Below are 14,297 nucleotides of genomic sequence, written 5' to 3'. Positions count from 1 at the left end.
AGGTCAGGAAGCAACAGTTAGAACTGGACATGAAACAACAGACTAGTTCCAAATAGGAAAAGGAGTACGTCAAGGCTGTATATTATCACCCTGCTTATTTAACTTATATGCAGAGTACATCATGAGAAACGCTGGGCTGGAAGAAACACAAGCTGGAATCAAGATTGCCGGGAGAAATATCAATAACCTCAGATATGCAGATGACACCACCCTTATGGCAGAAAGTGAACAGGAACTCAAAAGCCTCTTGATGAAAGTGACAGACGAGAGTGAAAAAGTTGGCTTAAAACACTCAGAAAACGATGATCATGGCATCTGATCCCATCACTTCATGGGAAATAGATGGGAAAGCATTGGGAACAGTGTCAGACTTTATTTTTTTGGGCTCCAAAACCACTGCAGATGGTGACTGCAGCCATGAAATTAAAAGACGCCTACTCCTTGGAAGAAAAGTTATGACCAACCTAGATAGCATATTGAAAAGCAGAGACATTACTTTGCCAACAAAGGTCCGTCTAGTCAAGGCTATGGTTTTTCCAGTGGTCATGTATGGATGTGAGAGTTGGACTGTGAAGAAGGCTGAGTGCCGAAGAATTGATGCTTTTGAACTGTGGTGTTGGAGAAGACTCTTGAGAGTCCCCTGGACTGCAAGGAGATCCAACCAGTCCATTCTGAAGGAGATCAACCTTGGGATTTCTTTGGAAGGAATGATGCTAAAGCTGAAACTCCAGTACTTTGGCCACCTCATGTGAAGAGTTGACTCATTGGAAAAGACTCTGATGCTGGGAGGGATTGGGGGCAGGAGGAGAAGGGGGCGACAGAGGATGAGATGGCTGGATGGCATCACTGACTCAATGGATGTGAGTCTGAGTGAACTCCGGGAGTTGGTGATGGGCAGGGAGGCCTGGTGTGCTGTGATTTATGGGGTTGCAAAGAGTCGGACACGACTGAGCGACTGAACTGAACATTCAAACTAGTTTTTATTCCTTTTAAGAAATACAAAAAAGCCCAAAGTGCCCTGAACCAGAAAGGTATTATCTCCTCTATAAACTGTTTTAGTTGGATGATTTAGAAAACTTGTCTACTTTTCTGTTTTCCAAAGTTTCTTTGATAAACACCTTTTCCCATTTCAAATTATAAACAGTAGTAAACATCAATTAAAAATTAATTGGAAAAAATCTATTAAAAATCCAAACAGGAAAAAATACTGTATTTTCAAGTACATTTCTTAGTCACTTTCTTAGAGTATCAAGAACCTGATCCTTTAAAACAAGGTCAACTGTAAACGATGCTAACTGTCCCCCACTGTCTTCTGCTAGTGAAGGGGGATGAGCCACATTCTCACCTCTGTCCACCTGGGACTCCAGCTGGTCCACGGGGGTCATGGAGGGAGCAAGCTGCAGCTCACTGGAGACGATGGTCAGGGCCCAGGGGGAGGCACTCAACAGGTCCGTCATGAGCAGGAAGGGGATGTCCGCATAAACCCTTTCCAAGTGCTCGAACTGTCGCAGATGGAGACAAAGGTCTGTCAGGAAGTACACTGACCCACTTCCTTTTTTCTGTTAATTTCTTTCAGCTAAGTGATTTCCAATGTGCTTCCCAGGACATACCTTTGTAGAAACAAATTTAACTGCAACGTCAAATGGAAAGACCGTTTCTATTGTTACAGTTTCATCCTGCAGGGAAACGGAAAGGGCACATGGATGGCTTTTCTCAGTCTTAACAAAAGAAGACTACAAAACACAAATCAATTACTGATCAATAAATAATCCCAACTTAAATATTACGAAACTAGGACCTTTCCCTTAGACAATATTTGTAAAAACCTATGTAGAGAGTCCAGGTTAGCATTTCTAACAAGGCACCTATGGTTGTGTAACAGCTCACCCTGCAGAGCGCTTTCTCATACATTATTTATGGCAGGATCCAGCAACAGTGGGCACAGCAGGCACCATCACCATTCCACAGAAGAGGAACCAAAAGTTAAAGACTTAGCAGTTGGCCTTAAACCATGACACTAGTGGTCTGAAGCCTAGAATCTGGGTCTTCTTTTTAAGTCCCTTACTTCACCTTGGCTCAAGATGACTAGAATAAGGATAATGATAATAGCAATAATGTAATATGACATAGCATCACTGTGTGTGCTCAGTCCTGTCTGACTCTTTGCAACCCTGTGGACGGTAGCCCGCAGGCTTCTCTGTCCATGAGACTTTCCAGGCAAGAATACTGCAGTGGGTTGCCATTTCTTCCCCCAGGGGATCTTCCAGACCCAGGGATCTAATCTGGGTCTCCTGCACTGGCAGGCGGATTCTTTACCACTGAGCCACCTGGGAAGCCCCTTATAATCACTGTACACATACTGTAAAGCTCACAGTAACTCAAGAAACAGATGTCAGTACTACTGCTGCTTTAAGATGGGCGGTGCGGGGGGGCGGGTCACAAAGCTAGTAGGTAACAAAGGCAGAAGCTGAACGGAATCTGACCCTGGGGTCTGGACTCTTAACCCACCTGTTCCATCTCCTCTGCCAGGGTCTGTTCATAAAACCAATGGGCTTTTATTTATCTTTGCTTCCCAGTGACTTTTAAAAGAGGCCACAGCCCAGACTCTCTGCAGTGACCAAACTACAAACCCCCAGATCTCTGGGTCTCCTCCTCTGTTGGGCTGGGAGGACACTATAATCACCTAGGCTGCTTATTTCACAGGTTAACTAAAATAACACAAAATAGGAAAACACTCTACATATGATATTTGTCAAAGTCGCCATGAAAAAAGTACCTTGTGACATTTGCAAACAGTTTCTTTTCCTTCAATCGCTGTATTGATCAGATAGGAAACATACACAAGAAACATTCTTGAGCCCACTGTTCCACAGCGAACGTATACCGCTTTTTCCAGCTGCAACAACATAAAAGTATTTTAATTTAATTAATACTACAGAGATTGCCTCCTGATATATATTCTAGGATAATGCTCCCACCTTCCAGAGTTTACTGGACTAACTGGGTAATCACCTGAACACTTTCTTACAGCTGTTCCTGCCATAGCCTAGGAATGGGGTCATTATCACACCATCTGTTTTTTCTATTATCATTCTCAACTTCTCATGAACTCTGTATTATGTGTTGGAAATAAAAATTGACTGAAAGGTTCTTTCAAGAAGTTGTAAAGTTTATGTTATTTAGTTATTTTATCAGGCAACGGATTTCCAATATCAGGATCATTTGTTATAAAACCCCTTGTATAAAAACTGTTGAAGATATTTTATACATTTAAATATGTGACACCACCCTTATGGCAGAAAGAGAAGAGGAACCAAAGAGCCTCTTGATGAAAGTGAAAGAGGAGAGTGAAAAAGCTGGCTTAAAACTCAACATCCAGAAAACTAAGATCATGGCATCCGGTCCCATCACTTCATGGCAAAAAAATGGGGAAACAGTGGAAACAGTGACAGACTTCATTTTTTGGGGCTCCAAAATCACTGCAGATGGTGACTGCAGCCATGAAATTAAAAGATACTTGCTCCTTGGAAGAAAAGCTATCAGCAACCTAGATAGCATATTAAAAAGCAGAGGCATTACTTCGCCAACAAAGGTCCATGTAGTCAAAGCTATGACTTTTCCAGTAGTCATGCACGGATGTGAGAGTTGGACTATAAAAAAAGCTGGGTGCTGAAGAACTGATGCTTTTGAACTATCGTGTTGGAGAAGACGCTTGAGAGTCTGCTGGACCGCATGGAGATCAAACCAGTCAATTCTAAAGGAATTCAGTCCCAAATATTCATCGGAAGGACTGATGCTGAAGTCAAAACTCCAATCCTTTGGCCACCTGATTGTGAAGAACTAACTCATTTGAAAAGACCCTGATTCTGGGAAAGATTGAAGGCAGGAGGAGAAGGGGATGACAGAGGATGAGATTGGATGGCATCACTGACTCAACGGACATGGGTTTGAGCAAGCTGCCGGAGCTGGTGATGGACAAAGAGGCCTGGAGTGCTGCACAGAGTCCATGGGGTCGTAAAGAGCTGGTCACGACCAAGCGACTAAACGGAACTGAAATATGTCTAATGTGTGTATAAAATGTGCGTTAGTTAAATGACTTGTTTAGTCTCGGGATGTGCTGTTAAAATGTGCCAAAGCTGTCTAAAACCCACTCCATATTTAACACTACAACCTAACCCATTTCCTCTGAGTCCCGGCTGGCCGAGTTCACCTGTTCCCCGGGCTGTAAGTCCCCGACGGGAATGTCAGTGAGCAGAGCCGGGTAAGACTCGTCACACAGTTCTGTCCCATGAAGAGTCACATGCGTTTTCTGAGTTAAATTGGCATCCTGTCCTGAAAGTACAAATGTTGACATTTTAAAAATACAGAAGATTCAAATGCTGTCCTGCGAATCAACACTACTGCAGAGAGAGCACTCGATCATAACCATTTTCAAAACAGATTTCCTGAAGTTAATACCGTGATGTTTATTTCATGTTGGATCAATACACATGAAATTTTGAAAAGAAAAGTTTACCAGGTTTTAAGCCAGCAGTGAGCTTCACGTCTCTGATCGGGCTCTTCTCGTGGGATTGAACGGTCACAACCAAACAGTACATTTCGTTAGTCAGGGCGGGGGGGTCATGTCGCAGATGGACCGAAATGTTTGGAACTCTGGAAATGATCCTTTGGGGGGAAAAAATGCTAGCTAAGTAACTGATCTAAAAACAACAGCAAAGTATTCAAAGAAGTGAGCCGGCCCTCCACGACCGGCCGCAGCCCGACTCACATGGTGCTCGCCTGGATCACGATGCCGTCCCAGTGGACCTCGCTGTCGGGGAGCCTGGGTCTTCGTTTGAAAGAGCGAGAAGCCTGCAGGGCCTCCTGGGCGGATGCGGCGTCCCCGCCGCCTCCCTGCCAGTTCAGGACCACACACCTGCCCGCCTCGCTGCCCAGAACCAGATCCACGGACGTAATCTGCGAGGAGGAGGTCTGTCAGAAACGCCACCTCGTACGGTTTGTCACCACCCCCTCCCAGGAAGCCTCGGGGTGGGCTGCTGCGCTACGGAGATCCTGGGACCCTCGACGTGACACACAGGTCGGAACACCGTTCGGAGAGCCTGCTCCCGGGCTCCTGTCAGCTGGGACGCTGGCTAGTAACCCTGCACCAGGTTTCAACCTCTTCACCTTCACACGAGGACAATAACCCGACTCTCCAGCTGAGACGGGCCGAGTGGCAGTTACCTCAGCACCTGGGGTGGTGCCCGAGGGAGCAGACAGGCAAGCAGTGGCTGCTGAGCAAAACTAACGAATGTTCTGGTAACCACTCACCTCCTCCGAACCTAACTCCAACTTCCACACGGACTTTTCCTGATGACACCAACAGTACAAGCAAGGAAATTTTTTACTAACTGAATAAATGTCCTTTCCACTAAATCTATTTGCAAATATATTTAATAGCATTATTAATTTTGATTTGCATCTGGTAGGCTTCCTTGGGGTATCTTGCAAAAAGATTTTTTAAAACTTCCTTAGTTTCTCATAAAAAATTAAAATATGACATTAGGGGTTTAGTCAAAATCATGAAGAATTTTTTTAAATGAACAAGCAAAAACTCTGGATACTGGTTTATAGATTATATAATAAACAGATTCACAAAAATTGCTATGGGAATACTGGGGGTGCAGTCTTATGTTTCTGTCTGAGAAATGGTCCCAAGTTCAGATTAGGCTTACCTGTCCCATTCCAGCCATGGGAAAACAACATTTCCTGACAGGCTTACCCCGTCCTAACTGCTATTCCAGGAAATTTATACTAACTGATTTTAATCCTCATGAAACACTAAGAGGTAGGTAACATTATTATTCCCACTTTACAGATGAATAAACTGTGATAAAAGCGGTCAAGTAACTGCCCAGGGCCACAAGCAGGTGAGCTGGAAAGCTGGAACTGAAACCTGTGGAGTTTGGCTCCAAAGTTTATGCTCAAAAAAATGAGTTTCATCTTATATTCCTGAAAGACATTTTAATTATCTACATTAAATGAACTCTTTAAAGTACCAATCTTTTTAAAAAGATGCAATCAGCAATGTTTACACATCAAAATGATATCACACCTTAGTGTGAATTATGTCATATTTTACAAAATATAATCGCTACATTATAGAATGCTTGTGCTCAGTCACTCAGTCATATCTGACTCTTTATGACCCCATGGACTGTAGCCCGTGCCAGACTCTTCTGTCCGTGGAATTTCCCAGGCAAGAACACTGGAGTGGGTTGCCATTTCCTCCTCCAGGGGATCTTCCTGACTGAGGAATCAAACCCAGGTCTCCTACATCTCCTGTGTTGGCAGGTGGACGCTTTACCTCTGTGCCACCTGGAAGCCCACATTACAGAAAATATATACACACACATATACATGATACATTGGAGAAGGCAATGGCACCCCACTCCAGTACTCTTGCCTGGAAAATCCCATGGACGGAGGAGCCTGGTAGGCTGCAGACGATGGGGTCGAGAAGAGTTGGACACGACTGAGCGACTTCACTTTCATTTTTCCCTTTCATGCACTGGAGAAGGAAACGGCAACCCACTCCAGTGTTCTTGCCTGGAGAATCCCAGGGACTGGGGAGCCTGGTGGGCCGCCGTCTATGGGGTCGCACAGAGTCAGACACGACTGAAGCGACTTAGCAGCAGCAGCAGCAGCATGCATGATATATATAGTTTAAAATTCCTCAACTGATTATACAGGCATTAAAGATAAGGTTGGTCTCATGTGTTAACAGGAAGTGATGTCTAACACACAACACTATCTAGCAATTTAAAGCCAACTACTGAATGTTACGTATAATATATTTCCACTGAAAGGAAACCTATCAAAAAACTGTAATGAATGGTTTCCCTTGGTAAGTCCAAATGGAAGATTTTCATTTTTAACTTAATAAACTTAAGTATTATTGGAATTCTTTCTCATGCAAGCTCATTATTACTTGTATCATTTAAAATATTTTTTAAACACATTTTATAACTAACCTCAATTTTCTTTCCTACATCTTCAGTTTTTGCAACAAATTTAAATAAAAACTTCCTTGTTTTACCAGGAACTAAACACATCTTGCCTTGAGTCAAATTTTCTAAAACGTCACTTGCTTTGGATGCTTCTTCGATTACACAGAACTGGTTGTATTCCTGAAAAAGACAAGAGTGAGGGTCACGGTTTATGTTTCTTAAACATAAATTTCATGCTCTTGCTTTAAGATTCTCCAATTAATCAGAAGGAATCCTTGGGTAATGGTTTGTAGTTGAATAAAACATACTAATCTTCAAGTGACCCGGGGTTGCTCCTGCCCTTGTTCTCAAAATGCTTCTATTTTAATGGGGTTGACATACACTAAATTTTCTCAGGTTCGCCACGATGCTAAGAATATTGAAACTCAATAAATGCTTGCTGGTTAACAGCTCAACATACTTTCTGGGTCACCAGAAAATTAAAAGTGGGCTTATAACTGAAACAATATAATCAAGCACTTGCCTACATCACACTACAAAAATGCTCAAATGTGAGAAATATACTATCCCAATTCTGCAGAAAAAAGTTGCTAATATATGGGCACTATACCATGTTTGAGCTATTCGAGAAGTTAACTGTGATGCCCCCAAAGGAATGAAACTGGAAGAGCGCACGTTTACACATTTACTTTATATCCATCTATTCCACTTTCATTTCTTTAAAGTCAAAAAGATAACAGTTTTATGTTGCTAAGTCGCTTCACTCATGTCCGACTCTGTGCAACCCCATAGATGGCAGCCTACCAGGCTCCCCCGTCCCTGGGATTCTCCAGGCAAGAACACTGGAGTGGGTTGCCATTTCCTTCTCCAATGCATGAAAGGGAAAAGTGAAAGGGAAGTCGCTCAGCCGTGCCCGACCCTTAATGACCCCATGGACCACAGCCTACTAGGCTCCTCCATCCATGGAATTTTCCAGTCATGAGTACTGGAGTGGGGTGCCATTGCCTTCTCCAAACAGTTTTATAATGAAAAGCTAATACTAATGTGAGAATAAAACAAATGATTTTGAAAATCTAATCACACTCATTCTGAATATATCTTGTTCGAAATTTAAGTTACATATTACAAAACTTTTCTCTATGTATAGACAAAGGTCATAGGTTTCCTAAGCAGGAAGTGAAAACAAAAATTAGAATAGGAAAACTGTAAGACTTGCACTGCGGACACAGAAGTTGAAAATTATAAATACATTTATTTTTAGATAGACTGTATCATACACCTATTAGCGAGAAGCCTACTAAGACCTAAAAGTCACTAAGTTCATTTTACTTCATTTAATGCCAGTTATGGTACAATACATACATGGTAAAAAAAAAAACACACACACACACATTAAAAGGTACCATTACCTGATTATTAAAGCTGATACAGAGCTTAGAAAACCGAATGGGATGTGGACAATCAGCCTTCAGATAAACATCAAACTGCACAGGAACATCGACATGAAAACTTGGGGCGTGGAACTTGGCTTTGCATTGCACTAGGAACGGAACAAAAGGGGCCAAGTCAGACACCACCAGACGTGTAGCCCCACACATGTTATTCTCCAACCAACATCTGCTCCTCAGAAAGGAAACATCTCTCCTGAGTATTCTGACTTCTGAACTTGAAGCATTTCAACAGACATAAATGCAGTTAACTCTTTAAAAAAAAATTTAAATGAACTCTACCTCCAAAACCTCTTTAATTTTAAAAGCATGCTTGCTCCTGAAATATAACTGACATATGATTTTAAAGAAAAAAGAACCATTCTGTTATTTTTAGCTTATTTCAAAATACCTGCCTAGATAGGAAAGCATAAACCTTTTAAATAACTGTTTTTTCAAATGTGTTTCAAATAACATCTGAACTAAAAATGAACCCAGCAGAAAATTTTAAGACCTAAACTAAGTATTTAAAATTCTGACCATCTTTGTATGTCGATGTGGAAAGTAAAAAAAAAAAAAAAAAATTGGGTTTATCTACAAAATGACTGTATTTGGAAAATTCTTTGACTTTTATTATTCTGCATCTATTTATTTCTTAGAAAATGGACAATTTCTCTAAGATAATACTATAGATGCTGGTTACCCACCAAATGGCACAAAGTCCTGTACTCCTATTGTGAAAACATTGCTGCCAGCCAGAGAGATTCGGTCCACCCACAGCTTCTGAGCAGTTTTCACAGCTAAGATATCACAGTCAGGTTCAGGATCAGGACTTTCATTCTGCACCAACATGGAGTTAAACATTTGTTCAGCTAGTTATAAAAAAAAATACACATATCCAGATACAGATTTTATATATAAAGAGTTCCAACCTACCATTAAAACATTTATGAGGTTTTTTTCTATCCGAGATTTCTGATCATCTTTCAGCGTTGAAGCTAATAGAAAGGAAGAAGCAAAACATCAGAACTATAGGACAGGCCAAGTGAGCCCATGACCCTGTACAGGTATTAGGAGGGTAAGCCCCAAGTAAGCCCAATACCCCACCTACAGGTATTAAAATACTGTAGATAAATATCTCTTCTAAGATGGTTAAGCACAATTTCAGAAAACTGACAGCTCAGCTTTCTAAGTCAGCCTCAACACTTTATGTATGTGCATTTGAACTCTTCTGTGAACAATTATCTTATGCAATAATTTGAAAAGTCAGGCAGAAGAAATCTGTTCTTCTCAACTACAGTATGACCTTCAACTGTATCAAGTTCCATTAAAGTATAAACCCCTTCTCTCAGCAAAGTGACCAGCAGGTGATATAGTACTATCAGATATTTGATACTGAATTATGTTTCCAATTATAAGAAGCTTAAAGAGTCTCTGTAGTTGTTAAGATTCCAGATTTTACTGAAAGAATGTTGTTACCTCTGCCAAGGAGTTCCAGGGAGTAAGTGATATAATCTTTCAGCTGGGCCATGAGGTAGGAACACTTCAGAGCCGTGGTCAGTATAGACGTGAGCAGGGTCCACCACCCTTCACTCCGATAATCACACATCACGTAATCCAGCAACCTGACAGAGGGCGACACGTCAGACGTGCTGAGCCAGCCTCACACGGCAGTGTAGGAAGAGTTCATGGAGAAACGAAAAGCAAGTGCTTTACTCGTTTTATATAAACTTCAGAAAAATCTCCCTGAAATAGTTCAACAGGTATTTTCACATTAAATAAATGTGAGGTTTGCTAGGAGTCTGAAAAGGACTGTACCAATAAACATTACTTGGAAAAAAAAAAAAATCACAGAAACGGTATTTAACAGAAGTGGGAATAAACACGGAAGTAATAAACCCTCCACTACAAATTTCCGTTCTCATTTAGCTGCAAGGGAATCAGAATGCTTACAAAAATAAATAGTGAACAGGACTCACTTCAAAGCTTTGGTATAATCCTTTGCATAGTAATACTCCTCTCCCATTTGAACCACTATAAAGGAAACAAAGATTGTATGAATGTAATCTGAAATCTTGTATGAGTATAATCTGAAATCCCTCAAAAGTTGCATGAAGTCATGGCATGTCAGGGATACATACTCAGGTGACTCTTCATTCTTGGACACTTATATTTCTTAAACTGCGCAACAGCATTGCTTAGAAGAGTTATTATTACTTCCTGTTGGGAAAGATAAAAAGTGTTAAACATTCCAATAAAAATAATCTCATGTTTTCCTTGAAAATACAGTTTGTGTTGAGGGAAAAAAAAAAAAACTCACAGAGTGAACAACACTTCTCTCCTTTAGCTGAATGGCAAGAATCCCCACCTTCTCTTTTTCGGGATCCGAAAGATCAAAGCCTGTGTAAGAGAGGACACAGCCCATTTCAGATAGCTCATTGAACACAGATCCTCCACACGGACATTGGATGTGTGCACTCCTTGAGGCCTTTACTACAATGCACTTCAGACTCTTCAACATTCTAGAACTCTGAGGAGTCTAAGAGGCGGCTCTATCAGCATGGAATCTTCGGTGTGGCCTCTGTTCTGAACAGTGCGATACTGAGCTCAGTACTCTTTTGCTCAGTGGAAACGACCACCTCAAAAGTGATATTAAAAAAAAAAAGTGGTATCAATATCATTCTCTAGATAGAATATATTTCCTAGACACCAAAGTAAATAATCTCTCTCTTTTTAACTTTTTATTTTGCATTGGGGTATAGCCAGTTAACAATACTGTGATAGTTTCGGGTGAACAGGGAAGGGACTCAGCTATACATATACATGTATCCATTCTCCCCCAAAGTAAATGATTTCTTAACACTTAAGGTTTAATGGCCACAGAAATTGTTCCAATTAAGTGTGTATAAAACAAGAAAGATGCAGAGAAATTATTTTTAAGGTAGTACAAGTAATGTTTTAAAGTGTCAAATATAAAAATTGGCCACAGTGGCTTACTAAATTCTTTAAGACAACAGATGTCCACATGTGTTGATCACATCATTAGCTATGTTATTCTAAGATGCAGTGATAGAAACAACACATTCTAAAAAGTAAATCTTAAAAAAATGTTTAGAATCTAAAAACGACTGAATATATGTATATGTATAACTGATTCACTTTACTGGACAGCAGAAACACAATATTGTAAATTAACTGTACTTCAATTTTAAAGAATGCTTAAAAAGCAAATATTGCTACCTCAACATAATTTGTTATACTAATGCAGCCAAAGGAAAAATTAAGATAGCAATCTCTTGCCTTTGGAGACTGACAGAAAAGGAAAAAGGAAAAATCATTTACTGAGTACTCCTTGTCGCCATGATCGTTGTCCATAGAAGTCAAGAACGCCTGCTTGTGTTTCTAAGGGATCAGGGTTGGGATACGTTACAGAAGCCTGTAAGTTAAAACACAACCCTGAATAAGTTTATACAACCCATCACTAACCAACTCTTCCCTAATCATTGTCAGAATAAAAAAGCTTTCATAAATACAAACCACACAATTAAATATCAAAGTTGTGACTATTTTAACACAAATTGAACTTTCACAAAATTAAACAAAAACTGTTTAATATTCCATGTGGGCGTTCTCAGTTGCTAACTCATGTCCAACTCCTTGCGACTTCATGGACTGTAGCCTGCCAGGCTCCTTTGTCCACGGGATTTCCCAGGCAAGAATACTGAGAGGGGTCAGTTCAATTCAGTTCAGTTCAGTCGCTCAGTCGTGTCTGACTCTTTGCGACCCCATGAATCGCAGCACACCAGGCCTCCCTGTCCATCACCAACTCCTGGAGCTTACTCAAACTCACGTCCAGCAAGTCAGCTGTGCCATCCAACCATCTCCTGTCGTCCCCTTCTCCTCCTGCCCCCAATCCCTCCCAGCATCAGAGTCTTTTCCAGTGAGTCAACTCTTCACATGAGGTGACCAAAATACTAGAGTTTCAGCTTCGGCATCATTCCTTCCAAAGAACACCCAGGGCTGATCTCCTTTAGAATGACTGGTTGGATCAGGTAGTATCATAAAAATAAAACTGAATAAACCAACCTGATTCTAACAAATGATTTAATAATAACTTCTCTACATTTTCTTTTTATTTATAAACCAGTAAAAATATATTATAAATTAAACTTGATAGTTAAACCATATATATTTTTGTGTAAATAAAAATGTTATCAGAAGTTTTTTAAAAAAAGATGATTTTCTTTTATTGTAAGTGTATTAAGTCCTGGTATTGGTGGAGGAAGGATATTTTTGGCACCAGGATTCACAAATTTATGCTGCTTTCCTTTTCTTTTTTTTTAAAATAACCTTCTCCCCTCTGAAACCAAAACGTAAAAAGAGTTTTTGTTGAAAAATAAAGAAAACTTCCAAAAGGAAAAGGATAAAAATTTAATTACCTGTAGACCTACCACCACTATTAACAGTGTGTACATTATTCTTCCAGATTTTATATGTGAATGTTTACCTGTCATCAGCTAAAATAATTTTTCAACCTACTTTTTTCATTTAAATACATTCCCTATATCTCACCATATCACTGAATATTCTTCCAAAACATTATTTTTCATGGCTATGAAAAATAGCCATGCTATTTTTTATAACAGCATCTTCTATTCCACATTTTAACAGACTTCCTACAGTTGTTTACATTATTATTATTTTGCACTACAATTAATAGTTTTATAAATAACTCTTAAAACTTATCTTTTAGGATCCCTTATCTGCCTTAGGCTTCCTGAATATGAAATTCTAGGTCAAAAGGTAGGCATGATTACATAATTACTTGACAGAAGTAATTACTTGACAGAAATATAATTACTTGACAGAAATATCATTTTACACTCCAGCCAGGATTTGCAAATGCCTGTTTATACATATCCTGACAAGACCTAGTTTTAATCGCCTTTTAAAAACTGTGCTCAAATGATAATATGACAAACTTTAAAAATATAAAACATACAATGAAATTATACACCATATCCAAATAACATGGTAGAAAATAGTCTCGGTATATTATGATTTAAGGGAGAAAAATTCAAATATTTAAAGTACTAAAATGCAAATTGCTTTTTTTTTTCTAAACAGTTTTTTAAGTAGCACTGTTGTTTAAATTCCCCTAATTTCAGAGAAGAATTTTGAGATCTTAAGTGAAAATAAACTGATATAACTATATGAATGCAAGTGTCTCCATCTATGTACATAAACATACACATACCGTGATTCTACTTTATTATTTTTTTTTTACACCCGACGCCCCTCTCCTCCACGTGCCCCTCTCCTCCACGTGTGCCCTCCCTCGACCGCGCCCTAACACTTGGAAAGGACGGCGATGCCCATGATTCTACTTTAAAAGGTGCTTATGGAGTAATTGGTATTTAGATATAAACATGCAAGAGAAAGGCAATATAAAATGTCAAGTTTAAAAAACTATGCAATTAGTACTCTTAAATAGATTCTTTAGAGTTTTCCATGGAGGAGAACCCCAGGAAGAGAAAGAAGTCCAATGACGTCCTCTCCACTGGGTCAAAATAAAGCACGTTGCTCAGTGTCCTTTGCACTGCAAAACAATGAATTTACAGTGTGGCAAAGGCTAAACTGTGGCTTTTATTTTAAAGCAACTTTTCCTGGTCAAAATCACTAACTTATGGCTAATCAAAAATCAGTTCTTCAAAGAAAAATGTCTGCTTAGTTCATAGGTGAAAAGAGAGTACTCAGGCTAAAACTGAAAATAATCCTAATTCCTGAAAATATCTACGATAAAAACTCGTTATAGGCAAAGGCTTGGAAAAAAATTATCAATGCCAACCAGCTTTATCCTCTTTCAAGAGAAGGTTAATAA

General features: G+C 39.7%; 1 protein-coding gene across 3 annotated transcripts in view; it reads right to left on the bottom strand.

Annotated features, from left to right (window-relative positions):
* The window catches only part of TRAPPC11 (trafficking protein particle complex 11), a 39,419-nt gene that overhangs the window by 10,554 nt on the left and 14,568 nt on the right, over window positions 1–14,297 (bottom strand). For all 3 annotated transcript variants that reach the window (XM_010835742.1, XM_010835744.1, XM_010835743.1), the window contains exons 11-25: window positions 11,759–11,852; window positions 10,737–10,816; window positions 10,558–10,636; window positions 10,396–10,450; window positions 9,896–10,041; window positions 9,353–9,414; window positions 9,124–9,256; window positions 8,399–8,529; window positions 7,014–7,169; window positions 4,769–4,956; window positions 4,517–4,665; window positions 4,211–4,332; window positions 2,777–2,896; window positions 1,611–1,676; window positions 1,346–1,502 (exon numbers count right to left, since the gene is read on the bottom strand). In XM_010835742.1, the coding sequence (XP_010834044.1) occupies window positions 1,346–1,502; window positions 1,611–1,676; window positions 2,777–2,896; window positions 4,211–4,332; window positions 4,517–4,665; window positions 4,769–4,956; window positions 7,014–7,169; window positions 8,399–8,529; window positions 9,124–9,256; window positions 9,353–9,414; window positions 9,896–10,041; window positions 10,396–10,450; window positions 10,558–10,636; window positions 10,737–10,816; window positions 11,759–11,852 (1,738 nt within the window). The remainder of the gene's footprint in view (window positions 1–1,345; window positions 1,503–1,610; window positions 1,677–2,776; window positions 2,897–4,210; window positions 4,333–4,516; window positions 4,666–4,768; window positions 4,957–7,013; window positions 7,170–8,398; window positions 8,530–9,123; window positions 9,257–9,352; window positions 9,415–9,895; window positions 10,042–10,395; window positions 10,451–10,557; window positions 10,637–10,736; window positions 10,817–11,758; window positions 11,853–14,297) is intronic.

Source organism: Bison bison, unplaced genomic scaffold, assembly GCF_000754665.1.
Source record: "Bison bison bison isolate TAMUID 2011002044 unplaced genomic scaffold, Bison_UMD1.0 scf7180017864050, whole genome shotgun sequence".
In the NCBI taxonomy this organism is placed as follows: domain Eukaryota; kingdom Metazoa; phylum Chordata; class Mammalia; order Artiodactyla; family Bovidae; genus Bison; species Bison bison.
This window is presented reverse-complemented; position numbering and strand designations above follow the sequence as displayed.